At 36.6% G+C, this 26,119-nt stretch overlaps 2 protein-coding genes, 2 long non-coding RNA genes and 1 other non-coding gene across 6 annotated transcripts; 3 read left to right on the top strand and 2 right to left on the bottom strand.

Annotated features, from left to right (window-relative positions):
- Positions 1–4,202: 4,202 nt before the first annotated feature.
- LOC108333779 (uncharacterized) lies at positions 4,203–7,202 on the bottom strand. Its single transcript, XM_017569252.2, has 2 exons — positions 4,784–7,202; positions 4,203–4,696 (listed from the first exon to the last, which is right to left on the bottom strand). Exon 1 carries the CDS (start codon positions 6,166–6,168, stop codon positions 5,389–5,391), a length of 780 nt encoding a protein of 259 aa, XP_017424741.2. The 5' UTR covers positions 6,169–7,202; the 3' UTR covers positions 4,203–4,696; positions 4,784–5,388.
- A 37-nt stretch (positions 7,203–7,239) lies between these two features.
- Positions 7,240–13,839, top strand: LOC108332526 (uncharacterized). 2 transcript variants are annotated; one of them, XR_001832509.2, is made up of 4 exons: positions 7,240–7,505; positions 7,919–8,033; positions 8,126–8,205; positions 13,515–13,839. It is a non-coding gene; the product is annotated as an uncharacterized LOC108332526 (long non-coding RNA). The 2 variants fall into 2 exon arrangements; XR_001832511.2 differs by having other exon boundaries at positions 7,242–7,457.
- A 963-nt stretch (positions 13,840–14,802) lies between these two features.
- Positions 14,803–18,024, bottom strand: LOC128194730 (uncharacterized). Its single transcript, XR_008246071.1, has 2 exons — positions 17,593–18,024; positions 14,803–16,507 (listed from the first exon to the last, which is right to left on the bottom strand). It is a non-coding gene; the product is annotated as an uncharacterized LOC128194730 (long non-coding RNA).
- A 50-nt stretch (positions 18,025–18,074) lies between these two features.
- TRNAM-CAU (transfer RNA methionine (anticodon CAU)) lies at positions 18,075–18,146 on the top strand. Its single transcript has one exon. It is a non-coding gene; the product is annotated as a tRNA-Met (tRNA).
- Positions 18,147–22,298: 4,152 nt separating this feature from the next.
- On the top strand, positions 22,299–25,557 carry LOC108334354 (nucleolar protein 56). Its single transcript, XM_017570145.2, has 8 exons — positions 22,299–22,599; positions 22,840–23,054; positions 23,145–23,302; positions 23,396–23,583; positions 24,028–24,280; positions 24,491–24,639; positions 24,723–24,857; positions 25,045–25,557. The coding sequence occupies exons 1-8, from the start codon at positions 22,395–22,397 to the stop codon at positions 25,398–25,400; spliced, it is 1,659 nt and encodes a 552-aa protein (XP_017425634.1). The 5' UTR covers positions 22,299–22,394; the 3' UTR covers positions 25,401–25,557.
- The last annotated feature ends 562 nt before the right edge of the window (positions 25,558–26,119 follow it).

Genomic DNA, 26,119 nt, shown 5'->3' with positions numbered 1-26,119 from the left:
GGTTCAAATACTACAAGATCATATAGACAAACATTGTTTGAACGAACACATACTGTTTGGCGAACATACAATTACTAAGTTAATAAGACCGAACGTTATTTTCACTAGGACGACAAAACCGACCGTTTAAGAATCCATATGAAGACCGAACGCTACACTCACCAGGACGAACGCTCACTATAACACTTATGGACGAACGCTCACTATAACACTTATTGACGAACGCTCACTATAACATTTAAGGACGAACGTCTAAATTACAAACATTACTTAAGGACGAACGTGAACGCTCGTTACCTTAGAACACCATAACCGAACGCTCAACCCATTACTGCCGACCACTAATTGGTCGAGCAACTTGGACGAACGTCCAATTTTGATGTCAAAATTGGACGTACGCGCGTTCTGCAGAATTCTGCAGAATCGCATGAAGTTTTCCAGAAAACGCAGAAACCCATTTTTCATCCCCAAAATTTCCAGATTTGCTTCAAGACAGTAAAATTCAATAATCAAAACGAAAAATCTAGCTCCCCTTACCTCTTGAAGACTTCCTTTGTGAATATTTGAAATTATCTCCCTCAAGACTTGCAGAACCAAGGCTTCTCCAGCAACTCTAGCAACTCTGAACTTCACCTCCTTCACCAATTTTGCAGCAAGGATTTCCTCTCTCATTTCAGAACTCAGCACCCCCTTATATCTTCCACGTTTGCAGCTTGTTGAATGGTGCCAGCAAGGAAAGTAAAATCCGGACGTCTTTGCTCCCCACTTCCAAATAAAACAAAGTTCTCCCCTTTTTATGGCAACTCGTGACTCCCTGATTGCTTCCCCCATCCCATTAAAAAAAAAAAAAAAATAGGTCCTTACACATTCTGCACATCTTATTTTAATTCAATTATCCATTCCAAAACCTTGAATAATTAATGTACCGACAAGTCCCCTCGGCATAGAGCGAGCGAGCGGTTAACACAATGTCGCCCACCAAGGTCAATCAAGATCGGGCGTCCAGACTAAGATGTACCGACCGTCCACCCAAGTGTGCAATCAGGACCGAGCGTCTAGCCATTCATGGACCGAGCGTCCACCCGAGCCGAGCACCAAGGCCGAACGTCCACCCAAACAGGTACCGTCCGGTCATCATCATTTGTAGACCGAACGCCCACCCGGGACGCCAACCAAGAACGAGCGTTCAGTATGACCGACAAAACCGAACGTTCCATTCGGTCATCCACGGTATAAGACCGAACGTCCCGTTCAGTCATCACCATTTGGAGATTGAACGCACACCACCGTCGACCGTGCGATCCTTTACAATTACCATCCGGTCCTCCCCATTTAGGGACCGATCGACCGCTCCGGACGCCAACCAAGAACGAGCGTTCAGTATGACCGACAAAACCGACTAGTTCCGACATAGCTTGACATCCTGGCCGACCATCGTCCTGAACGGCCGTTACTGGCCAGACATCACGCGGTCAACTACACAGTTAAGTGCTAATGACTCATTAAAGCCCTTAATGAAGGATAAGATATTATTGGGCCGTTTCCAGGCCCCCAAAAGGTAAAAGCCCATTACAATCAGTATAAATAAAGGTCTCAGGTATGATTTCGAGAGAGATTGCTTACAACGCAATATATACATGCATTGCATATCGCTCTGTCATATTACTGACTTGAGCGTCGGAGTGCCTTTGGCAGGTACCTGACCCCCCGGCTTGAAGCAAAGGATGACCGCCTGGAGCGCATAAGGAGAACGCCACCCAGCGTGTCCAACCCCCAATCAAGAGATGGTCGTCCGTCCAGTATTCTTCAGCTCGTTGGATTCAGTGACGCCTGTCCGGTTTTCGCTAGCCCCAAATGTCAGAGCCGCTCGTCCGCGCCAGCTCGAAACCGTCCGCCCGGTCCATAGCAGCTTCATTGCTCGTCCGCCAGCCTTTACCGCTCGCGATCGCCCGCTCGGTCTTCGCAAGCAAGTTTGTATTTTAACAGGATCCTAACGAAAAATGTCGAAACAATAACCATTAGAACTGAGAGGATATAATAATTGAGATTAAAGAAGTGGGAAATGAAAATCACCAAAAGATCTATAAATAAATAGTGGGAACATTTAGACCATTTAAGTATTTGTTAGCATTTCTTTCTCTAGGCGATATTTTGTTTTAAGAGTAACCAATCATCTATTTTTTTTAATAGCACAATGTATGTCATCATCTAGGAGTTCTGATACATATGTTAGGACATGTGGTCGAAGGATAACATGACCGATGAGGATAAAAGAATAGGCATAATACCCAATTTTGTCCCCACTTTGGTTCGGAAATCTCAAGTTAGTCCCTTTATAGAAAAGTGAGTTGAATGGATCCTTACTTGTAATTAATTGACTCTAATGAGTCCCTTCCGTTAAATAGAACGAAACGGAGTTAGTGGACTGATGATGTGGCAGTTGTCTTTGGTGAGGTGTCAATACGCAAGCTTACGTGGTTTTAGGGTTCCCCATTTTCAAATTGGGTTTTATTAAAAATTGGGGATAAAAAGATTTGGGGGTGATTTGTTCGAGATTAGGGCACGTCCGTGTGCGAGAAAGAAGACAGAGGATGCAGTGATCGCGGGAAGACGGAGCAGTGGTGGGGTAAATAACGAAAACCAAAAAGCGACTTTCGAAGGTGCGTTTATGGTAGGTTTTGTTCTGTGTTTCGTTGCTTTCAGTGTGGTCCCCCCAGAAGTTTTGATTTATTTTATGGTTTGTCTGTGTTGTGTGCCCCATTGTCAGTGCATTTGTTCGAGATTAGGGCACGTCCGTGTGCGAGAAAGAAGACAGAGGATGCAGTGATCGCGGGAAGACGGAGCAGTGGTGGGGTAAATAACGAAAACCAAAAAGCGACTTTCGAAGGTGTGTTTATGGTAGGTTTTGTTCTGTGTTTCGTTGCTTTCAGTGTGGTCCCCCCAGAAGTTTTGATTTATTTTATGGTTTGTCTGTGTTGTGTGCCCCATTGTCAGTGCATTTGTTCGAGATTAGGGCATGTCCGTGTGCGAGAAAGAAGACAGAGGCAGGCAGTGATCGCGGGAAGACGAAGCAGTAGTGGTTCGCGGTTGGCGAGTTGTTCTTCGTTGTCAGTGGTTGTCTCTGTTTGGGGTTTGCTGTTTTGGGTTCGCTGTTTGGGGTTGGTAATGTCTTCGAATCACGGTTGTTCGTCTTGCTCATGGGGGAGCTGTCGTGGTGGTTCATCCAGAGGATTGGTTGGAAGCCAAATATGCCACTGTGGGGAGGCTGCTGTGTTGAGAGTGGCAAAAACAATTAAGAACGAGGGGAAACAATTCTGGGGCTGCCCTAACTACAAGCGGACAAGAAATGAAGAACTTCAAGGATGCAATTTCTTTAAATGGCTTAGTGAAGATTGCGTAGATGATACTGTTAGTACTATTGCAAGGCAAAGGAGGAAGATTAATAGTCTGGAGAAATGTGTTAGGGAATGTCAAAAAAGGGAGAAGATGTTAATAACAATGATATGTTTTCTGGGATTGATTAATATCATTGTTGTATGTTTTTTGTTTAAAAGTCCATGATGTGTTCTGTTAAATAGTTTATGTGAAGAGCACTTTGGACAAATTGTAATATGAAGTTATGAAATGAAGGTCAAATTCGAATTCAAGCTTCTGAAATTATGGTTTGAAATTACATTTAGTTTGATATGTACAACATAAAATGAGGAAGTGGTGTGTAACTGGCAATAAAATGAGGAAGTGGCTTCTGTAATCCAAAAAGAAAAATCTGTATACAATTATGCAGTTCCAATAAAACGAGCGTCCTGTTCTCCTTGCTGGATCCACTTCTGAGCGTCCGCTTCTGAAGGACGAGCGTCCTATGACAGGACGAGCGTTCTCTTCTACCTGGCTGGGACGGGCGTCCATTTCTACGTGGCTGGGACGAGCGTCCGCTCGTGGTTGTACTCTTGGACGAGCGTCCATTTTCTACGTGGGTGGGACGAGCGTCCGCTCGTGCTTCTACTCTTGGACAAGCGTCCATTTGTACGTGGCTGGGACGAGCGTCCGCTCGTGCTTCTACTCTTGGACGAGCGTCCATTTGTACGTGGCTGGGACGAGCGTCCGCTCGTGCTTGTACTCTTGGACGAGCGTCCATTTGTACGTGGCTGGGACGAGCGTCCGCTCGTGCTTCTACTCTTGGACGAGCGTCCACTTATCCTGGCAAGCGTTCTGAGCGAGTGGGCGATCGTCAGCTGAGAGTCTTCTCTGGACGAGCGTCCTCTCGTGCTGGACGAGCGTCCTCTCGTGGTGGGCGAGCGCCCAATTTGGTAGATTTGGTACGAAAATTGGTAGATATTAAACAAAGTGGAATTACAAAGTGGTGGGCGAGCGTTCACATTCATAATTACATCATAATGAAATTACAAAGTGGAATTCAAATCCACGTCTGACAGTTTACCAAGCAGATGTCTGTGATTACAAAAAACATGTCTGTGATTACAAAATATATGTTTGTCATTACAAAATAGCCATCACTTAAGCTAAACATACTGTCAGTCCTAAATCAGTTTTAAACTTGTGTTGTAGATGGCTGAGTATGTTCCAAAACGCATTGAGTAAGTTGACTTGGTCCAGTAGTTGGCTGACTTTGATCAGGTTGGGTTGCAGGTTGCTCACTTGACGCATTGAGAAGTTCTTGTAAGGCTGGTAAAAGTCCCTATTCACATGAAGCTATACAAGTTAATATAAAACACATGAAGGTTTAAAACATAAAAAAAGATGGCAATGGTAATAAGTTACTAACTTTTTGTTGATCTGACATAAATGTGATGGTTGAAGAAATCTCCACACCACCAAGATCATCAATGAGAAAATGTAGAAACCAACTCCAAGTGTCCTTATTCTCCACTTCCACAACAGCATATGCCAAAGGACACATTTGGTCATTCCCATCTCTTGCTACTGCAGTTAACAACTCACCTCCAAATTTTCCTTTTAAGAAACAACCATCCAAACCTATAATCTTCCTACATGACACGAAGCTGTCCTTACAGGCCTTCAAACACACATATAGTCTCTTGAAAATTGGAGTGTCCTCATTAGGTTCAACATGAACTTTCACAGTTGAACCAGGATTTGACCGAAGCAACTCATTGGCATAGTCATACACTCTTCTATATTGTTCTTTAAAATCACCTTCTATTTGTTTGGATGCCATTGCTTTTGCCCTACAGGTTGTGGACCGTGAAACACCAATGTTCCACTTCTTAGAAACTTTGTTATGGAGGTTATACAGATTAATATTTGGATTGTCTTTCATAGTCTTCTCTAACCTCCCACTCAAGCATTTTGAAGTCATTAGACGGATGTTAAATTCTCTACTGCAAGTGTGGTTGTCTACTATTTTCCTTAGCTGCCATGTATTTTCAGCTGCCTTATATGCACAATATGCATTCCAAGGACACCAACCTGTGCCTCCACACCAACATCCTCCACTGCATCCTCCACACCAACATCCTCCACTGCATCCTCCACACCAACATCCTCCACTGCATCCTCCACACCAACATCCTCTACCATACCCTCTATATCAGCCAGTACATCAACCTCAACTTCTATCATTTCTGGATGAACTTCTGATTCAGGTTCTACCTCAGGTGCTATTGTCTGAACCTCTGCTTCACCCACTGCCTCAACATCTGCTACACCAATCTCTATCTGAACTTCCTTTTCAGCACTCTCTCTCTCAACTTCTCCTTCAACACTAGGTCTATCAACTTGCAAATCAGCACTATCTCTCTCAACTTCTCCTTCATCACTAGGTCTATCAATTTGGGGTTCAGATATGCATTCCAACTGCAGAAGATACTCAGGTTCACACACCCTATGTATAACATAGAGGTGAGCTTCACCATTCAACATAGCAATATTGATCAGATGACAAGCACCCTTGTCATCTAATAAAGGTTCCAAACAATCTTCTAATACAGGACCACGACCCAATGAATACCATAAGTCCTTTACATTCCTATAACCCATCTCCTTTAGAATGCTTAATATTTCAAAATAACTCCATCGATCAGGGTCTATTTTTATAGTTGTGGTTTCACCATAGTGATATCCAAATGTCCCATTATTCTCAAATTTCCCCCCATGGTGAAACACGACTTCAATGTGTGAGTTGGCCATATTATCTAATATAAAATTGGTCACAGTTAGTTAATCTATGCTTAACCCTTAACCCAAATGATATCTAAGCAAAAAACAAAGCATAAACATACTACTGTACAGACCATAAACAACTCAAACAAAACAAAACCACATTTATGACATTAAATAAAGCAAATGCCACAACACAGTACCACACACTATGAAGGGGGACCACAACGACAACGTCGCAACAGAAACAAAGCAAATGCACTGACAATGGGGCACACAACACAGACAAACCATAAAATAAATCAAAACTTCTGGGGGGACCACAACGAAAGCAACGAAACACAGAACAAAACCTACCATAAACGCACCTTCGAAAGTCGCTTTTCGTTATTTACCCCACCAATGGTCGTCCACTCACAAATGCTTTGTCTAAAAGTTCTTACGAGTTCCCGCGATCACTTGTAATCTCGAAACACTGCCTGCCTCTGTCTTCTTTCTCGGACATGCCCTAGTCTCGACCAAATGAGCCCCAAATCCTTTATCCCCAATTTTTAATAGGCATAATACCCAATTTGAAAATGGGGAACCCTAACACCACGTAAGCTTGCGTATTGACACCTCACCAAAGACAACTGCCACATCATCAGTCCACTAACTCCGTTTCGTTCTATTTAACGGAAGGGACTCATTAGAGTCAATTAATTACAAGTAAGGATCCATTCAACTCACTTTTCTATAAAGGGACTAACTTGAGATTTCCGAACCAAAGTGGGGACAAAATTGGATATTATGCCAAAAGAATATTAAGCATATTGGTGAGTGTATTATTTGAAGCCGATTATGGAGTAAAGCGTCTTCGCGAATAAACGTTAAGAGTAACTTAATTCAAAACGAAGACAGTGTCAGAGTTGAAAGAAAAAAAAGTTTATTTTGTTTTCCAAATTCATTTCTTTCTTTCTTCTATTCTACAAGACCAAACGGTGTGAAAAGCAACGTTGAAAGAAGACACTTTATTTTACCTTGCCACTGTGTCACACGTGTGGTCCTAAAATAAACTCGTGTCGCTAAGGTAAGAAGCAGCAGCGAACCCGATTAGTGTAATAGAGTGAGTATGTATCTCCTTCCCGCTTCAACTCTGGACTTAGAGAAAGATCTGAAACAAGCTCCCTGCAAAACCCTCTCAACATTACATTATTATTAGGGTTTTAAGCTATCAATTTTGCACTCTCTTCTTCTTCTTCTTCCTCTTATCTCAATGGCCTCTTGTTCTTCCCTTTCTCTTTGTCCTCACACCTTCTGTTACCGTCACTGCCCTTACGGTACGCGCCGTTCCCTTTCCTGCTCTCTCTTCTCTTCTTCCCTCCCCGGTATGCCTCTTTCTTCCCTTTCACTGAAACCTCGATTCAATGGATGCGGTTCTTTTGAGTTTTTTCAATTAAGGTTTCACCGTATTGAGTGGGATATTTCGTGTTTCTAATTGAATTCTTGTTCCTCCTCACATCGTTCTATTTTAGCTAGGATTTTTAATGTTTGAAATGAAGCTTCCAAGGCACCACTACCACATTTGAAAGTGGTTTTGATAACGATTTGGTTTTTTCTTAAATGAGTGACACTGTAGCCATCACTCTGCTGAGTTGACTTAAAACATGTGTTGTGCTGCTTTTTGATGAACTCTTTTATAAATACTTCTATAAATACTTCTTGAAGATGAATATGAGAATACAGTAAGATAAGTTTTTCTTGTAAGTTATGAATTGTCTTTTTTAAAACACTTGTATAGGCGAACACCTGTAAATTGAGGAATATGTCAGCTGCTAAAGGATTTGTTATAACGACCCAGTTTGTGTGAAATATACATTGGCTTGGAAGTGTGAAAGCTGCTCCTGATTTAACTGGTAAGAAGTTGGTATGTTCATTGTTCTCACAAACAAGCTCATATAATCGATAAACAAGTGTTAGCACTATAATTTTGTGTCTATACTATCAGGTATTTATTGGCATGTCGCTAAGAACATATTAGATGCAGCTTGGAAGGATGGAAAAGCTCCAATTGATCCATCTACTATGGTAATAAACATTCAGCTGTTTTATCTTTTCTTTTATCTGCAAAACAGCTATTTTATCTGTTATTCTGCCTAATTCATTCTTTTCATTGTATTTGGTAATTGGACATGCTTTCTATACTTAATTTTTCATAAAGCATGTTAAGGATATGACTTAAGTGATTAGTAGATGGAAACTGGACGGTGGAGAAATCCACCGGATTAAGTTATTAGTGGAAATCATTGCAATTTGCAGGTAGGCAAATAACCAGCTATAGATTTTTCATTGTTTTCTCTTGGACCTTGGACCTAGTTGGCCTTCCTTTGAGCAATTGCACCAGCAGTTAGTTTTAATTTTCTCTGCAACCTAGCTGTACCTTGCTTACCTAGCTGAACTTAGGTTAAGTGGTTCTTTGACACATTTTTATCTTAATATATTGATTAAAATTTTGAGATATATTTAGCCGAGTACCTGTATATCCTGGTTTTTGTAAGAGCTTCTACAAGTGACAAATATGTTGCCTGCTATTACTTATGTCTAATTTTACAAAGCTTTCACACACACAAAAACGTAAACCACACTCACAATAACACTGGATATACCTTGTTTATTTGATTCAAACCAGCCACACAATTTATACACTGTCCAGGGCTAATGTTTCCCTTCCAACAGGACGCCAAAGATCCTGTCTACACTCTCATCAAACTAAAAACGTAACCCCAAACAACAAAAGCCAACCTATATATAGTCTTCCTTTTAGGAAGACTACCCTCCTAACCTCCTAACCAAGTAACTAATTTTTAATTTTCATCCTTCTTACATAAATATTCCATTTCCTAACCGGTACGTAGATTATCAATTTATCCAAGAAAAGATTGCATCTGGAGATATCTTCACTAAATCATAGCAGGGTCCTAAAATTAGTTATATTTGTAAAACAGTTTGGTTCATACTATTTATATGTACCAACTTGAAGTTATGGGCCTTCAGCCATCTCTTTGTTTTTGATGCACTTATATATATATATATATATATATATATATATATATATATATATATATATATATATATATATATATATATATATATATATATATATATATATATATATACACACACACACGATCCTCTATTGTAAAAGACAGAGACAAATTATTTTTGTCTTTTAAAGCTCTATAATTATCCCTTCAATTATAATGGCCTTTTAAAGCTCTATAATCCACACAACACCCAGACTTGTATTTCCTTTTAATCAAAACAACTGGGGATGAAAAATGACTATTACTAGGCTTGATAATCCCTTCAATTAATAGTGCAATGAGGGAGGTTATAGTCTCTTCATGGGCATATGGGTAATGGTCAATTTAATATTAAGGGCAACTTGGGGTAGGACAGAAATTTGATGGTCAATTTAATATTGAGGGAAATTTAATATTTTCTTTATAAGATTAACATGAAGTCACTCATTTGAAGAAACAAACCTCGTATTTCTGTAACAAAGATGTCCACAGAGATTTACACTGCCCAGGACTTCTGCTGATCCCATTAGACAACAAATTTTGAGATATTTCTTCTCAGGGGGGCATCCTTCCTTTCCAACTTGAAATCGGTCTTTCAGTTCCTCACACATACCAATCAGCTTCTTAACTTCATCATGTTTCCACTTATTTCTCTTTGCTGATTTTGAAGATTAAGGTTCAGAATTTGATGTATTTACAGAATTGCATTCTTCAGTGTCTTCAGAATTTCCTTCTTTCAAAGGGGATGACTTCTCTCCTTTTGGGGTACATAACCATTGTTAGATTTAATTGACTTCTCAACTGGAGAGGATCCAACAAGTGGTTTGAAAAAATCGTTTGAAACCTCCGCATCAGACAAGTGATCCTCAATTCCACTTGAGATAGCAATGTCTTCAATAGGTAGTATTCGACCTACATCAATTAGATCTGCACCAAATAGTAGAACTACGGAGTGAAAAAAGATATGATACAACAAAAGGTGTAGCCGAAAAAAACATCAATTGAAATAAAATTCACTATTAGTTACACCAAATATAGTAAAAAGGACAAAGGGAGACAACTAAAAGCCTGTTGGAATTTGTAGCAATTAATGTTAGGATTCATGAACACAGGTATCAGAGTGGCGCAGCGGAAGCGTGGTGGGCCCATAACCCACAGGTCCCAGGATCGAAACCTGGTTTTGATATGCAACAAAATTTGTCTATTTTTTAATTATTATATATTTTTTTCTAAATTAATTACAATAAATATAATATAGGATCAAGGATCTTCCACACATTCTTTGTTCTTTGTAGTCTGAGAGATCTTGTCAAATCAAAGTCACAAATTTTCATACTTAAAAATTTCAGCTCCTAAAATTCCGTACATGATATATACTAAGCACATCAATTTAGTATTTTTTAGACCCAGTAATAATTTGTATTAACCGCAACACTAATTTCACATTAACAACAACCATAAATTCATACAATCAACAAATTATTCAAATAAAATAAAATGACTTCTCCTCAGAAGACAATTTTATTAGCTTAAGAAAAATAACCACAAAATTAAACTTATCATAAAATCAATTTAAAATCAATAAAGATAATTTCTTAATTCAAAAGTCAACATAAAAATTTTAATATATAAAAAATATCTTTGCAATGATAACTTAAATACATAATAATAAAATTTGTTGGATATTTTACACATATTTCCATTCCAGATAATTTTCTTCTAAAACTACACGACTAACATAATGTTTTTCCATTTCTTACTCTATGTTTTTCTATACCAAACCTTAAAATAATCTATTTAATGTATCAAAATCATAATATATTCACTCCATTTTAAGAATTTCTACACCATACAATCAAACAACCATTGGAATAATTTTAAGAAAATTTTGGATGCGACAAAACCTCAATCCAAAATTTTATCGTTCATTAACTAAATATTTTCTTATAATTCATATAAACTATCATATTGTCAAATTATAATTTTTGTTTAAAAAATAACAATAATTTCTTTTATATAATTCTAACCACAACTTCAATATAATCATAATAAATCAATCTTTAAAATTGTAAGGTCTTGAAAATTTAACCAACCTCCACCTGTCAAATCAAGTTATTAATGTCAGAAAACCCTGTTCAAATTTTGTATTTGGAAACGCACCCAACCCCACACTCTGACCACCATTAATTGCACGTGCCACACGTGCAGTGCCATTAAAACGCACTCACATCCATTCTGCATGTAACTGCCAAGTGTCACTTTGGAACATTCGAAATCGTTAGTGGAATCCATGTGGCAGCAGGAGAATGGACGCTCGTCCTGCATGGGAAGGGAAAATGATTTTCTGAAAAACTCTCTTTCCACTCTTCTACATGTTTCGTCTTCTTCCCCAAACTTCTGATTTCCAAATTCTCTACCTTCTCTCTAGAAACCTCCATCTTCTCTCTACCATAACTCACTTTCTTCTTCTCCGATCCAATTTCAGAGACCGTAGAAGAGATCCAGACGTCCTAAGCTTTCCATCAAACCGAACAAGTTCAAGTTTTGAATCTGGTAAGTTCGTCCCTTAGTCGTTCATTATTAGGTTTCATACAAAACCAAACCTGGTTACCTGCATGTTCTTGTCTGAATCAAATTTTGATTCTGTAAATGGTTTTAGTTCGCAAGAGTTGAGTGATCTGAGGATAGAAGTGGTAGTTGGGCAAATCCCGAATTTTCACGTTAGGACGTTCGTTCACGAATCCAGGTAAGGGAAGCTTATTAAGTTTAATTCATGTGTATGTGTTGTGCTGTATGATATTATATGAGTTGTGAAGCATGAAATCTGTGTTAATTGATCTTTGGTATATGATCTGGATGATGAAATGTTATATGGAATTCATGAAATGTGCTACGATATGAGTAGTTAAATGTATGAAAGTTTATACTGAAAAATGAGTTTACTGTAATTGAGATCTTGAATATGAAATGCTATGATAATGAACGTTCGTTATCAAACGGTCCTTGACCGTTCGGTATTTGTATAATTCCCTTGAAAAGCAGAATTCTTTCATCTGGAAAGAATACTTATTTAGGACGAACGCCCTCTTATATTAGTCTTGCGTTTGAGCGTTCGGCCAAACGTAAGTGCTCTGAGTGTTATGTGAGAAATTGAGAAGCTTGAAAAATATAAATTCTATACTCAGTCATTCTGGAATATTTCACCTCCCTATTGTTATCTTATAAATTTCTATTTCTATTAATATTTCGCATCAGCAATGGGTCTCGACTCAAAGCGTACGTCCTAAGTGGCGCTCGCTCTTATACCGAACGCTCGTCCCAAAAGCGTACGTTATAAGTAGCGCTCGGTCTTATATCGAACATTCGTTCTTTATCCTTAATTACTAAATGGGTAGAAATAGCGTTCGTCCAAAAGTTTCAGTAACGTTCGTCCAAAACTTCGATAAATACATATTACCGCGTTCGGTCATTGACTGGCAGTTAGTCTCTTTTATTAAATCGTACTCGGTATCAGTACCTAAACGCCTTGCGGTGTCTTTATCCATTTGGATTCGATCTATAGTTATTGAACTTAAATTATTCTAAGTATCATTTGAAGCGTCCTAGAATCAGTTCATTTAACTGATTCAAGTGGTCATAACGTCCGTCCTTGGAAAGACGTTCGTTTCCTTCCGTTCAGAAACGAGAACTTCTCTGTATCATGGTAACGTTCGTCCTCATTATGAAGGGGGCTGAACGCTCGTCTTTTTGTGAAACTAAATTGGAGTGTGAAAATGATGTTACGTTGGAAAGTTAGTGATAATGAACAGTATATGAGATGAATCTATGGTTGTGGAATTTGAACGAGCGTTCCGTGGAGGAAAGACTCTTGTATTGAATATGGAAAGTTGTATAGTATGATTGTGGTAAAGCTGCTGATGGCTGTTCATCCTGATGTTCCGTGAGTGCTCGTCCTCAAGTAGAGGGGAGTAGGTCATGTGTGGGAACGGCAGGAGGTCCTAGTCCTTTTGAGTACTTTGGACTGATAGGGCTAACCTCGGGTGGCAGCTGATGGGTATTACCCAGCTATTTAATCCCCCGGGTGCACGAACGCCTGTAGATACACAGATTCATACAGTCCGGACGGTCTGTCTTATGAGAGTTTCATAATGATTTTATGTGTTGAGATATTTTATAATTTATGATATGTTGAATTGCATGAATGACTTGTGAATTAAATTCAATAAGCTTACCCTGTGTTCTTTCCTTGTGTTGTCGTTCGTACCTGTACTTCCGTCATGTCTATGCAATGATCATCCGTGTGGATGTGAGCAGACGGTGAGGCGTTGCTTGAAGAAACGCTGGAAGAAGAAATTTTGGGAGACGCCAATCTGGTTGATGTAGAGGTTAAAGCCGAGCCCTAGAGCGCTCGTTAAGTTTTAGTCTTTAGTATTTCTGTTTAGCTTTTTGAACGTTCGGTTATTTGGTGTTGTAAAACCGTTCGTCCTTGACTCTTATTACTTCCGCTGTTTTGTATTTTAGCATTTTAAGGCTGTTCGGCCAGAACCTCTGTTTTAGTAATTAAGACTGCATTGGTTAACCGTTAAATTGTAATTAAATTCTGATTATGGTTATTACCGTATTTTGGGATGTTACAAAAATACTCATCATATCCTCTTAAAATACTCTTCTTTTCTCAAGATTCTCAAATCTTTTTGTCTAATTCAAACAATAATATAAACAATTAAAAATAATAATATGATTATAACTTACAAAATATATGAACACTTCTTGCTATAATAAAAAATTTCATAAAATCCTTCTCTTACTTTATTTGCATTATCAATGCCTATTTTTTTTTTCTATTTACATTTAATATCTCGTCTTAATGTCCAAAGTTGTTTCCTTAGGAGATTCTAACACGCATCTTCTCTTTTCAACATATGATTTTTGCATGCTAAAAAGGCTTTCATCTTCTCTTCAATATGTTTAACCTTTCACTAGTTTCTTGTAGGAATTTTGGTACTAGTGTTTTATTGGCAAGTGCACCAAATCGTTCAAGTAATATAAAATGGTAAAATCAAGTATCGTTTCCTAAGAGACTCGTGTAATACTAAACAGTCGTATAATAACTTAACTAATTAAGACTAAAGAATAATCCCATTGAATGAACTTTAAATGCAATGAAATTAAACATGATACTTTAAATGTAAATTGATCTTTTGTAGCTAAAACAAAATTGAATGAATGAAATTAATATGATATGAGATGATGATGTTGGGGTTAGATTTCGTCTACTTCACTTTCGTGCATATTAGAATTCATCTTCTTCATTGAAATGCTAATGCCAACTTTCTAGATTACTTCAAACCCAATTCCTTGATGTAAAAAACCTAGATTTGATTATTAGACATCAATCTATTGAAAAACCCTAATAATCAATTCTGCATCAATTCTGCATTAAGAGAAGAAGTTTATGACAACTAAAGGTCATATCTCTATTTCTAGATAATATTTCTTTTAGGTAATTACTCCAAATCACGATTCATAAGCTATTTTCCAATAACTAATAAATCCAAACATCAAAGTTATAAATGGCCAAAAACATAACAAGCATTAAAAATAAGAGAAAATTACTAACATTCAATAAAAGAAGCTTAATATATTCAAAACATGTTCAAATACATGAAGTTAAGAGGTTACATCTTTCCCCAACAACAAATGAATTTAGCTCTCCATTGTCATGGAAAACCTTGGCTTACAATGGAAGAATGTGGAAGAAATGAAAACCCAAGGAAAAGAAAGGGAGAGTTCCCACACGCCCAATCTTGCTCCAAGAGGTCGAAATTAGGGTTTATGTGCTTCAGCCGTTAAAAGAGATCCACCTTATCACGTAAAAGCCTTTAAATAGGTCAAGAGTTCCATGTCGGCAAAAGTGACTGACACTCATCGCCCTAACTGGGGCGCCCAGGCGTGGTTGCGTGATGAATGGCGCTCAACGCCCCTAGAGGTGGCGCTCAGGTGTCCTTGTGTGGTGAATGGCGCTCAACGCCCCTAGAGGTGGCGCTCAGGCGTCCATACGTGGTGAGTGGTGCTCAGCGCCCCATAAGAGGGCGCCCAGGGGTCCTTACGTGACAATTGCCCCTCAGCGCCTGTTAGAAATATTATATCTTTTATCTTTCAGTTTATCTTTCAATTAGTTTGTTATTATTTATTATTTGTATTTTGGGCTTATCCCATATTTTTTTCTATTATAAATAGAGAACCCTATGTGTGTTTAACACAAGGAAGATTAATCTCATATATAATTTTCATTATGTTTAACATGGTATCAGAGCAGGTTTTCTGATCTCTTCCGGTGGTCTTTACTGTCTGCCGGTGGCCGGCCGTCATGGCCGCCGGCAGCCCCTAAAAATTTTGTAAGATTCATTTTCTCTTCTTCTTAAATCTCAGCACCCAGAATCAGAGACAAGTCTCCTGGGAACCACTGCCTCCTCTGAATCACCGGACCTCCCTCTCTCTGTTTAGACCTTCCAGCCATTGCTGCCATCGAAATCTGTCTTCTTCTCGCCGCATGCTTCTGTATCTTCGAACCTCCTTCTTCTTTCTGCGTAATTTGCCGTAGAGGGTTTCGCCTCTGTATTGTTGTCTTGCCTTGTTCTTCCTTTCTTATTGTATTTGCCGCACAGATTGTTGCGCTTATTGCTCTCCTTCATCCACTTTTGAAGTTAAAGTGTTTATTGCCTCCTTCTCCGCTGCTCTCCTTCATCCACTTTTGAAGTTAAAGTGTTTATTGCCTCCTTCTCTGCTGCTCTCCTTCTCTGCTGCTCTCCTTCTCTGCTGCTCTCCTTCTCTGCTGCTCTCCTTCGTACACTTTTGAAGTTGAAGTTTCACAAGCTTGGTTCACACTTTTGAAGTTGAAGTTGAAGTGTTTATTGTCTCACTCTTGAAGAAAAATCATCTAGTTCAAAACCTAGTTTAGTTATTTCAAGCTTGGTTCATACAATTTGTATGCTCCAGCTTGAGGGGGAGTGTTAGAAATATTATATCTTTTATCTTTCAGTTTATCTTTCAGTTAGTTTGTTATTATTTATTATTTGTATTTTGGGCTTATCCCATATTTTTTTCTATTATAAATAGAGAACCCTATGTGTGTTTAACACAAGGAAGATTAATCTCATATATAATTTTCATTATGTTTAACAGCGCCCCTTGAGTGGGCGCCCAGGCGTTGTGCCTTCTTTAGCCTTCTAGTTTGGTGCTTTTGTTGTTCTTCACCGGGTTCCAACTCCTTGATAATTTGATCCTCTTCCAAACATACCAATAATCTACAAAATTGAGGGAATTAGTGATGAAAATCATTAAGTATAACCTCAACTAACTTATTCACAAAATTAAGATAAAAGCGAGAATTTAAGCAAGCTGCAGGCTCAAAGGAAACTTGTTAAGATATACTTGTCTTTCATTACCCATCGCCAATCATTACAGAATCTGAGGGTTGGAACAGTACACGAATGGAGGTGTGTGGCCAAACGTGGTTACAAAATATTGTGAGAACTACAAGTGTCCACAAAGACAATGACAGGTAAACCTTCAAGAAATCCTCCAAATTTGAAGATGTGGTTAGAAAGGGATCGTGTATGATCATTTGGTTCAGTTATAATGGGGCCATCCGTGGAGGAAGGATGGAAAAAGAAGAAACTCATCCCCTAACAGCAGAAAATGACTGAATGAGCACTTGTGGCCAGAGTAGTATTTTTTCATCACAGTTTCAACGCAAATAAATTGCTCGCCTTTCTGGTAGTTAAGTTGCAGGTAGGCTCTTGATGGGTATGGGGTTGACTGAGATAACTCTAGAGGTGGATGATGGGTTGGTTTTGGATGTGAGAAGAAAATGATTTGAAGGTTGTGGCAAAAAGGGAGATGGGTAACAGTATTTTGTTTTTGAATCCTATATTTTGGATTCAACAGTCCAGCCAGCCCTACAGCCTAAGAAATGGAAGTAGGTAAGAGAACATGTAATTCTCTTCTAATATCAAGAAAGAGTCCTGAAATGAAACGATTTAAAATCATTTCTAGGGTGAGGCTCGTGACAGTCACAGTTTTGCAAAAGCTTCTTGATATGTTATGGAGCCAAGATGAAATAGTTCTTCTGATGGTTGGCATAAGTCGAAGGGCAAAAATGCAGTTCCAAGGCACCAGTAATTGTTGCCCACTCAGTGAGTTGTTGAATATGAACAAAATTTGTAAAAGTTAAAAATGTCAGCACCAATCACAATAAGGATTTTGTTCCCTTTCCACACCATCGAATTAGAGGCTTCCTTAAACATAAACAACCAACAATTATGGAGGATTATATCTAGGAACTGAATTATTTTCTTTATAAGATTAACATTCATTTGAAGAAACAAACCTCGTATTTCTGTAACAAAGATGTCCACAGAGATTTACACTGCCCAGGACTTCTGCTGATCTCATCAGACAACAAATTCTGAGATATTTCTTCTCAGGGGGCATCCTTCCTTTCCAACTTGAAATCAGTCATTCAGTTCCTCACACATACCAATCAACTTCTTAACTTCATCATGTTTCTATTTATTTCTCTTTGCTGATTTTGAAGATTTAGGTTCAGAATTTGATGTATTTACAGAATTGCATTCTTCAGGGTCTTCAGAATTACCTTCTTTCAAAGGGGATGACTTCTCTCCTTTTGAGAGGATCCAACAAGTGGTTTAAAAAAATCGTTTGAAACCTCCGCATCAGACAAGTGATCCTCAACTCCATAGCAATGTCTTCAATTGGTAGTATACCACCTATATCAATTCGATCTGCACCAAATAATAGAAGTACGGAGTGAAAACACATATAATAATGTTAGGATTCATAAACATAGATATCAGAGTGGCGCAGCGGAAGCGTGGTGGGCCCATAACCCACAGGTCCCAGGATCGAAACCTGGCTCTGATATCAATCAAAATTTTTTTATTTTTTAATTATTATATAATTTTTTCAATTTAGTATATTTTAGACCCAGTAATAATTTGTATTAACCGGAACATTAATTTCACATTAACAACAATCATAATTTCATATAAAGAGCAACCATAAATTCATACAATCAAGAATTTATTCAAATAAAATAACTTCTCCTTATAAGACAATTTTATTAGCTTAAGAAATATAACCACAAAATTAAACTTATCATAAAATCAATAAAGATAATTTCTTAATTCAAAATTCAACATAAAAATTTTAATATATAAAAATATTTTTGCAATGATAACTTAAATACATAATAATAAAATTTATTGGATATTTTACAAATATTTCCATTCCAGATAATTTTCTTCTAAAACTACATGACTAACATAATGTTTTTCCATTTCTTACTCTATATTTTTCTATACCAAACCCTGACATAATCTATTTAATGTATCAAAATCATAATATATTCACTCCATTCTAAGAATTTCTACACCATACAATCAAACAACCATAGGAATAATTTTAAGAAAATCATTGTTAACTAACTATCAACTTGAATAACTATATACATTTATTTTTATCAAAATTTCATTTCCTCTATTAGTTTATCCAACATCATTCTAATTTCTTCTTCTAATATTGTGAATCATATTTTTGTTTGGATGCGACAAAACCTCAATCCAAAAATTTATCGTTCATTAACTAAATATTTTCTTATATTTCATATATACTATCATTGTCAAAATATAATTTTTGTTTAAAAAATAACAATAATTTCTTTTATATAATTCTAACCACAACTTCAATATAATCATAATAAATCAATCTTCCCTTGGTATCAATCTTAAAATACTCATCATATCCTCTTAAGATACTCTTCTTTTCTCAAGATTCTCAAATCTTTTTCTCTAATTCAAACAATAATATAAACAATTAAAATTAATAATATGATTATAACTTACAAAATATATGAACACTTCATGCTATAATAATAAATTTCATAAAATCCTTCTCTTACTTTATTTCCATTATCAATGCCTATTTTTTTTTATTTACATTTAATATCTCGTCTTAATGTCCAAAGTTGTTTTCTTAAAAGATTCTAACACGCGTCTTCTCTTTTTAACATATGATTTTTGCATGCTAAAAAATGCTTTCATCTTCTCTTAAATATGTTTAACCTTTCATTAGTTTGTTGTAGGAATTTTCGTACTAGTAACATGCTTTTTTTCATCTTGATACCATGGAGTTTTACATTTTCTACCATATAGAACTTGAAAAGGTGTCATATTCTTATACATGTATAGAAAATGTTATTATTAGTAAATTTTACCAACAGTCAAGTATGCAAGCCTACAACAAATATTCAAGGGACTATATAATTTTTTCCAATCCAATTGAATATCTGTTTGAGGATGATAAGCGAAACTCAATTTTAAATTGGTTTCCAAATCTTCATGTAGATTTTTTCAAAGCTTAGAAGTGAATCATGGGTCTCTATGGTGGAGCTTTGGGCCATTTATCGAGCTACTGGAGTGGAGTGCGAATAACACGTCAAGCATGTCATCTTTGACATGAAAATCGTTTAACTGTTGATCTTAACAACCAAATGGAGTACATCTTCGAAGAACCTATGTTTTTAGTGCACAATGACCCCACTCCACCATCACCTCCACATGTGGATGAATACAGTCTAGGGACTACTCAATTTGTGTCATCCGTCCCATCCGGAGGCACGACTTCTTCACGTGGTTCGAAATGCAAAGCTTTTGTGGTGGACTTAATGGACTCGCAATTTGAAAAGTTGACTACAAAGTTGGATGACTTCATAGTCGAACGGGAAGTGGTTGTCATTGAGAAACAATTAAATTCTCAGTGATCAAGTAGGGATGATGTGCCACAACGCAACATTCCAATACATTGAGAACGACGTATGAGAAATGTTATCTGTCGTGAATATACAAGAAGATGGCCTTATGGAGCAGTATGATTTTCTATGTGCAAACCACGTTTACATGAAAAGGTTAATGGTTATGTCCACTCATCGACAATTTAATAAGTTACTTAACATGATGATGGGTGTTAGTTGAGTTGTTGTATAGAACGAGTGGATATGTTTTCTTTATTCGGTCATTTTCACTCTTTTATCATGTACTATATTATTTTGAACTATGTTAATTATGGATAAATTTTAAGTATATGAAGTTGGTATTTTCTTATTATTGTTTGTTATTATATCATCGTTGTTCTTATTTCATTGTTTTTGAAGTTAATCTTCAATGGTGTCATCATCATCACAATAGAGTCATAAAAGTCGAAAGGGAAAAAAATTGGCCATTACGAAAGACATTCTTGCAATGAGAAAACCATACGTCGAAGTTGTATTCGATCAATGACGTTTCTTTAGCGATCATCATTAGATGGAGCACCACACAAATGATTTTTATGTAAGAACTCTTGTGGTGTCAAATATTATAATTTTGATTCCTTTGCCACATCCAGTCTTTATTTTCATCACCATTGAGTATTTCAAGGCCTAACAAACTTTATTTCATTGGATCGTTCATTCTATCCGAATTTGATAAAAGTTTTCTATTCAAATCTAAGGATCTATGCCAATAGATACCTACAGAGTAAGGTGAACAAAAAAAAGAATTAAGCTAAGACCATATGATTGGTTTAATGTTGCCCATAAAAAATATGAGGGTTGAAAATTGTCCTTCGTCGCTTTACCAGAAGACATTCCCTTTGACTCTGACATGACATTGATATCTATGGTGAGACCAGACATGTAGGGTTAACGTCTGAAAACTGTTGGTTGTCTGAACATAAATGACATACTTCTTCATTATGTTTTCGTGCATATATTGACTCCATGAGCTATAAATTTTGCAAAATTGTTACAAGAAGATATTTTTATGATATGTGTGCTTAAAAATAACATATCCATTAATTGGATTAATCATATCATGCAACGTATGCTTAAATGCAAGACAATTGACACACCTCTCCCATATGATGTATTGATCACCCAAATACAGTGGAATATATCTTTATGTTGACGCATCACTCAAATTGGGTTGAGACAACATTTTTTCACCAATTCTTTGAAGAAGTTCAATATTGTTAACGTCAATGTTGTATGAAAACATAGGACAATCACGAGAACAAAGTCTTGAGCATGAGGAAATATTGTATGAAACCAACACCTTCGTGGTCATTTTCAACATCCTCTCTATCCTTCAAATTCTGACATGATGACTCAAATGTGGGATTAGTTTAAGACTTACAAAACATAATGTAAGGTGTGGAACATATACAATGACGTGTTGAGAGAATTGAAAATAATTTTTCCAACTTAACTCTAGACATCAACCAACAAATAACAATAGTGAATTTCAATGTGAGCTTAATTTTTCATGAATTAGAGGATTAAGAGGTTTTATAATTGTATACATCTATCATCATTCTCGTTATATTACATGAACTTTAATTATATTTTATTAATATAAATATTGTTTTAATTATTTATTAATTTTTTATTCTACTATTTCAAATAATATTTACCAAAAAAATTTGTTACTCATAAATATCATTTTATATTACTATTACATTTAAGAATAATTTGATAATCTTCATTTTCTATCAATTAAATATTTTTTAATCTATCATATCAGTCAAATCATACACAAACTTTTACAAATTTTATTTCCAAATCTATTCTCAATTACTTCTAAATCCCTTCAAAACAATAATATATAATTTACTTTCAAATTCTCTTAAATTTATTCTCTTCTCCTTTAAACTCTATTTCTGAAGTGAATCCACTCTTAGAAGAACTCGGATTTCTTGTTTTACCTAAGGTCTTGTAAAATGTGAAAAAACAATGGATTTCACTCTGAACGAAATTTTGAAAATCCTAAATATATTTTTTACTTTTGTATTCTTTTTCGGATCGAGTATTGGGAAACTCAAAATAAAAAAGATAAAATTGAAATTTTAAATTATACGGAGGTGCACAGAAGAAAATTATATAGGGCAGAAATAAACACCCACTTACATTTATAGCCTAAAACCCGACCCATCGGATCCAACCCGGTCCATTATTAAAAGAAGCAGCATAATTTTTTCTCTCTAAAACCCTAAACCTCGTTGCGCCAAAGCAGCTTCCTTCAAATGCCATTTTATTTTTCTCTTCACCACTTCTAGGGTTTCAGTTTTTGGCATCCAATGGCACTATTCCTTCTATACGAATCCGCTTCGGGCTATGCACTGTTCGAGGCTCATGGCCTCGATGAAATTGGTCAGAACACCGAAGCAGTTCGCAACTCCGTTTCCGACCTCAACAGGTTTGGGAAAGTCGTTCAGCTTCGTTCCTTCAATCCTTTCACTTCCGCTCTTGATGCCCTCAAGCAGTGCAACGCCGTCTCTGAAGGTAACCAACCAGTCTCTCACGCTGTTATTTAGATAAACTTGCATTTTTCAGAATCCATATTGTAGAAAATCAACTGGTACCAAGTTTATTAGTGTAATCGTGATTTCTATTCAGGTTGGTTGAATTTTCTATTTAGGTTACGTGCTTTGCTTCTTTAATTTTTCCTTATTACGTGATTTTTATTCTGTTTAGTGATTCTTATTGTCTAGTATGTTGACTATTATATTTCGGGGTTTTCAGGCATATTGACTGATGAGCTAAGGACTGTTTTGGAGACTAACTTGCCTAAAGTAAAGGAAGGTAAAAAGGCCAAGTTCAGTTTAGGTGTGTCTGATCCTAAGATTGGTTCACAAATATCTGAAGTGACAAAGCTTCCTTGCCAGAGTAATGAGTTTGTGAGCGAACTTCTTCGCGGGGTGCGATTGCATTTTGATACCTTTGTTGGTGATCTCAAGGTTAGTGTTTCCTCCGGCCCATTGTTGTGTTTCTGTTTGTGCAGGATACCGAGTTTATATTTAATATTTGTCCTGTTTTGGATTTCATAGGCTGGAGATTTGGAAAAGGCCCAACTTGGTCTGGGGCATAGTTACAGCAGAGCGAAGGTGAAATTTAATGTCAATAGAGTGGACAACATGGTTATTCAAGCTATCTTCCTTCTTGATACACTTGATAAGGATATCAATTCGTTCTCCATGAGAGTGAGGTAGTATTGTATATCATTAAATAATTCACTTTCTTTGACAGTTTTGTTAACGTGAAGACTTCATTTCTCTATTTGATTCGTAATTATGTGCAGAGAGTGGTATTCATGGCATTTTCCTGAGCTGGTGAAAATTGTAAATGATAATTACCTGTATGCCAAAGTTTCAAAATATATTGAGGATAAGGCCAAGTTGACTGAAGACAAGATTCCTAGCTTAACTGAAATAGTTGGAGATGAGGATAAAGCAAAGGAGATTGTGGAAGCTGCCAAGGCCTCCATGGGTAGAATTCTCATCCTATTAGGGGCTTTGTTTCATTATATAATGTTTCCCTATGAATCATTATCCAGGAATATTATCAATTGAATTTGATTCTAAGACATTTGAACTTGTGTTTGGCTTAATTTTGATTTCCCTAGGAATCCTTTTTAAACTTTGGAAATGGTTATAATAAGGTGAAGTGAAAGCTTTAATGGGGTTTGAAAATTAAGTTCAACATTCCCATGAGAATGTAGTTTTCTTGCACTTGACAATAAAAACTGTATAGACATGTGAAGAGAAGATATCTGGAAATAATTTTATATCTTTCTAACAGACATAAGGATGAATATTCCCTCTTTCATATACCCTGAAATGCAAAAAAAAAAATTGTGAAACAAGTGTATCTGGTGGTTTTAACTTTTGCTTCATTCTGTATTCAAGTCTTCTTTCTGTTGATTTTTTTCAGGACAGGATCTGTCTCCAGTTGACTTGATCAATGTCCAACAATTTGCACAGAGGGTAATGGATCTGTCTGAGTACAGGAAGAACCTTTATGACTACCTGGTTGCTAAAATGAATGATATTGCGCCAAATTTGGCCTCTTTAATTGGTGAAGTTGTTGGTGCTCGTTTGATTTCGCATGCTGGTAGTCTCACAAATTTAGCCAAGTGCCCCTCATCAACTCTTCAAATTCTTGGTGCAGAGAAGGCTTTGTTCAGGTTTAAACTACGCCTTTTGTTTTGAAGTTTCTTTAGTTTTGAACTGTGAATTTGTTTATTGGAAGTTTGAACTAAAACAAACATGGCATCATTTGTAAAAGTGAAACTGCAGGAATTTGGTAATTCCATTGTTTAGATGGCTAAAATACAGACATTACTTTTCCTTGTGCGCCGTCTTCAGCTTTATATTGTTTTGCTTTCTTTATTCAGGGCATTGAAAACCAGAGGAAACACTCCCAAATATGGTTTGATATTCCACTCTTCTTTTATTGGTCGGGCATCTGCCAAAAATAAGGGCAGAATGGCTCGTTACCTTGCAAACAAGTGCTCAATTGCATCACGGATTGACTGCTTTTCTGGTTTGTTTCTTACATATTTAATTTAGAAATATTCATGGCTTTACGTGTCACCTTTGTCATGATTTTGTTGTACCTCAATGCAGAAAGGGGTACTACTGTGTTTGGGGAGAAACTCCGTGAGCAAGTTGAGGAACGACTCGACTTTTATGACAAGGGAGTTGCCCCTCGCAAGAACATAGATGTCATGCAGTCTGCTATTGAAAGTGCTGAAAATAAAGGTTATACAGTCACCTGATTTTCTGTTGTAATTTTCACCAAATTAATTTTGGTTTTAATTGTATCTCAACTCGACTTGGGCGCATATATATTGTTCGTAAAATGGTGGATAGTTATGAAACATAAAAGTTGCAGGTCGTAGTAAGTTTCATGTCATGGGGTGGATGCTAATGTGTACTAACTGTGCAGATACTGAGATGGAAACAGAAGCGCCCGCTGAAGTTTCAGGCAAGAAATCCAAAAAGAAGAAACAAAAAGCTGCTGCTGACGAAGGTGGTGACATGATTCTAGATAAGCCTACAAAAGTTACAAATGGTGATGCTGTGGAGGATCATAAATCAGAGAAGAAAAAGAAAAAGAAAGAAAAGAGGAAGTTGGAACAGGAGACTGAACATGAGGATCAGGCTGAAGACGATGGTGCCAATGGGGTCGTGAGTGAGCAGGATGGAACAGCTAAAAAGAAGAATAAGAAGGTCAATAATGTAGTGGAGACTGGTGAAGAGTCTAAGAAGAAGAAAAAGAAATCAAAAAAGGAAACCGAGTAAACAATGATGTAATTGCAGTTTAGCTGTCAAAATCGAATTTGTCATGTTGTAGTTTTGGGGAATGTTTAGTTTTATTTGTTTGAATTTTTTACCATTTTGCTGAACTTGACTATAACTATTGTTTTAACTTGTCGTTTGGTATACAAATTTTGTCCTAGCAAGTTTTTGCATGATTTCATTGTTAGAGTAGTTCATGCACAATTGTTTTTCTCTATTATAAACTCTTTATTAGAAAGGAGTTTTTTTTTATCATTAGTCATTGCTTTTGTATTTTGATATTGTACTTTCTAATAATTTTTTAAAATGTTTTTTTCGTTTATTTTATTATATATAATACGAGATATTATTAGCAGAATTTATCAATTTTATATTTTAAAGTTTTGAATTTAGCAATGGTTTGATTAGATGTATATTCAATTCACACACTACAATCATATTCATATGTTATATTATTTAAGACTGAACATTGGTTAAGCGTTATTGAAAATTGTTTTTAATGTGTGCCCTAAGTATACCACATGCATCTCCATCCCTGACCTTTGTTTTTGACATGCCTGAGTGCATATACAACCCTATAAAATGCTCCCTTTTTGTCGTCCATGTTCTCTAATAATCTTATTACACTATCTTCACCTTTGTAAAAATTTATAATTCTTTACTTATTAAATCATTTAGGTTAAGTATGCTTTTAGAACTTTCATGTGCATTTTGAAATTGAT

The sequence above is a fragment of the Vigna angularis genome, chromosome 11 (genome assembly GCF_016808095.1).
Source record: "Vigna angularis cultivar LongXiaoDou No.4 chromosome 11, ASM1680809v1, whole genome shotgun sequence".
In the NCBI taxonomy this organism is placed as follows: Eukaryota; Viridiplantae; Streptophyta; class Magnoliopsida; order Fabales; family Fabaceae; genus Vigna; species Vigna angularis.
This window is presented reverse-complemented; position numbering and strand designations above follow the sequence as displayed.

Coding starts and splice junctions, on each gene's coding strand:
- LOC108334354 (XM_017570145.2), top strand. CDS start 22,395: ATGGCACTATTCCTTCTATACGAATCCGCTTCGGGCTATGCACTGTTC. Junction 22,600..22,839: donor GTGCAACGCCGTCTCTGAAG/GTAACCAACCAG, acceptor CGGGGTTTTCAG/GCATATTGACTGATGAGCTA. Junction 24,281..24,490: donor GCAGAGAAGGCTTTGTTCAG/GTTTAAACTACG, acceptor TTCTTTATTCAG/GGCATTGAAAACCAGAGGAA.
- LOC108333779 (XM_017569252.2), bottom strand. CDS start 6,168: ATGGCCAACTCACACATTGAAGTCGTGTTTCACCATGGGGGGAAATTT.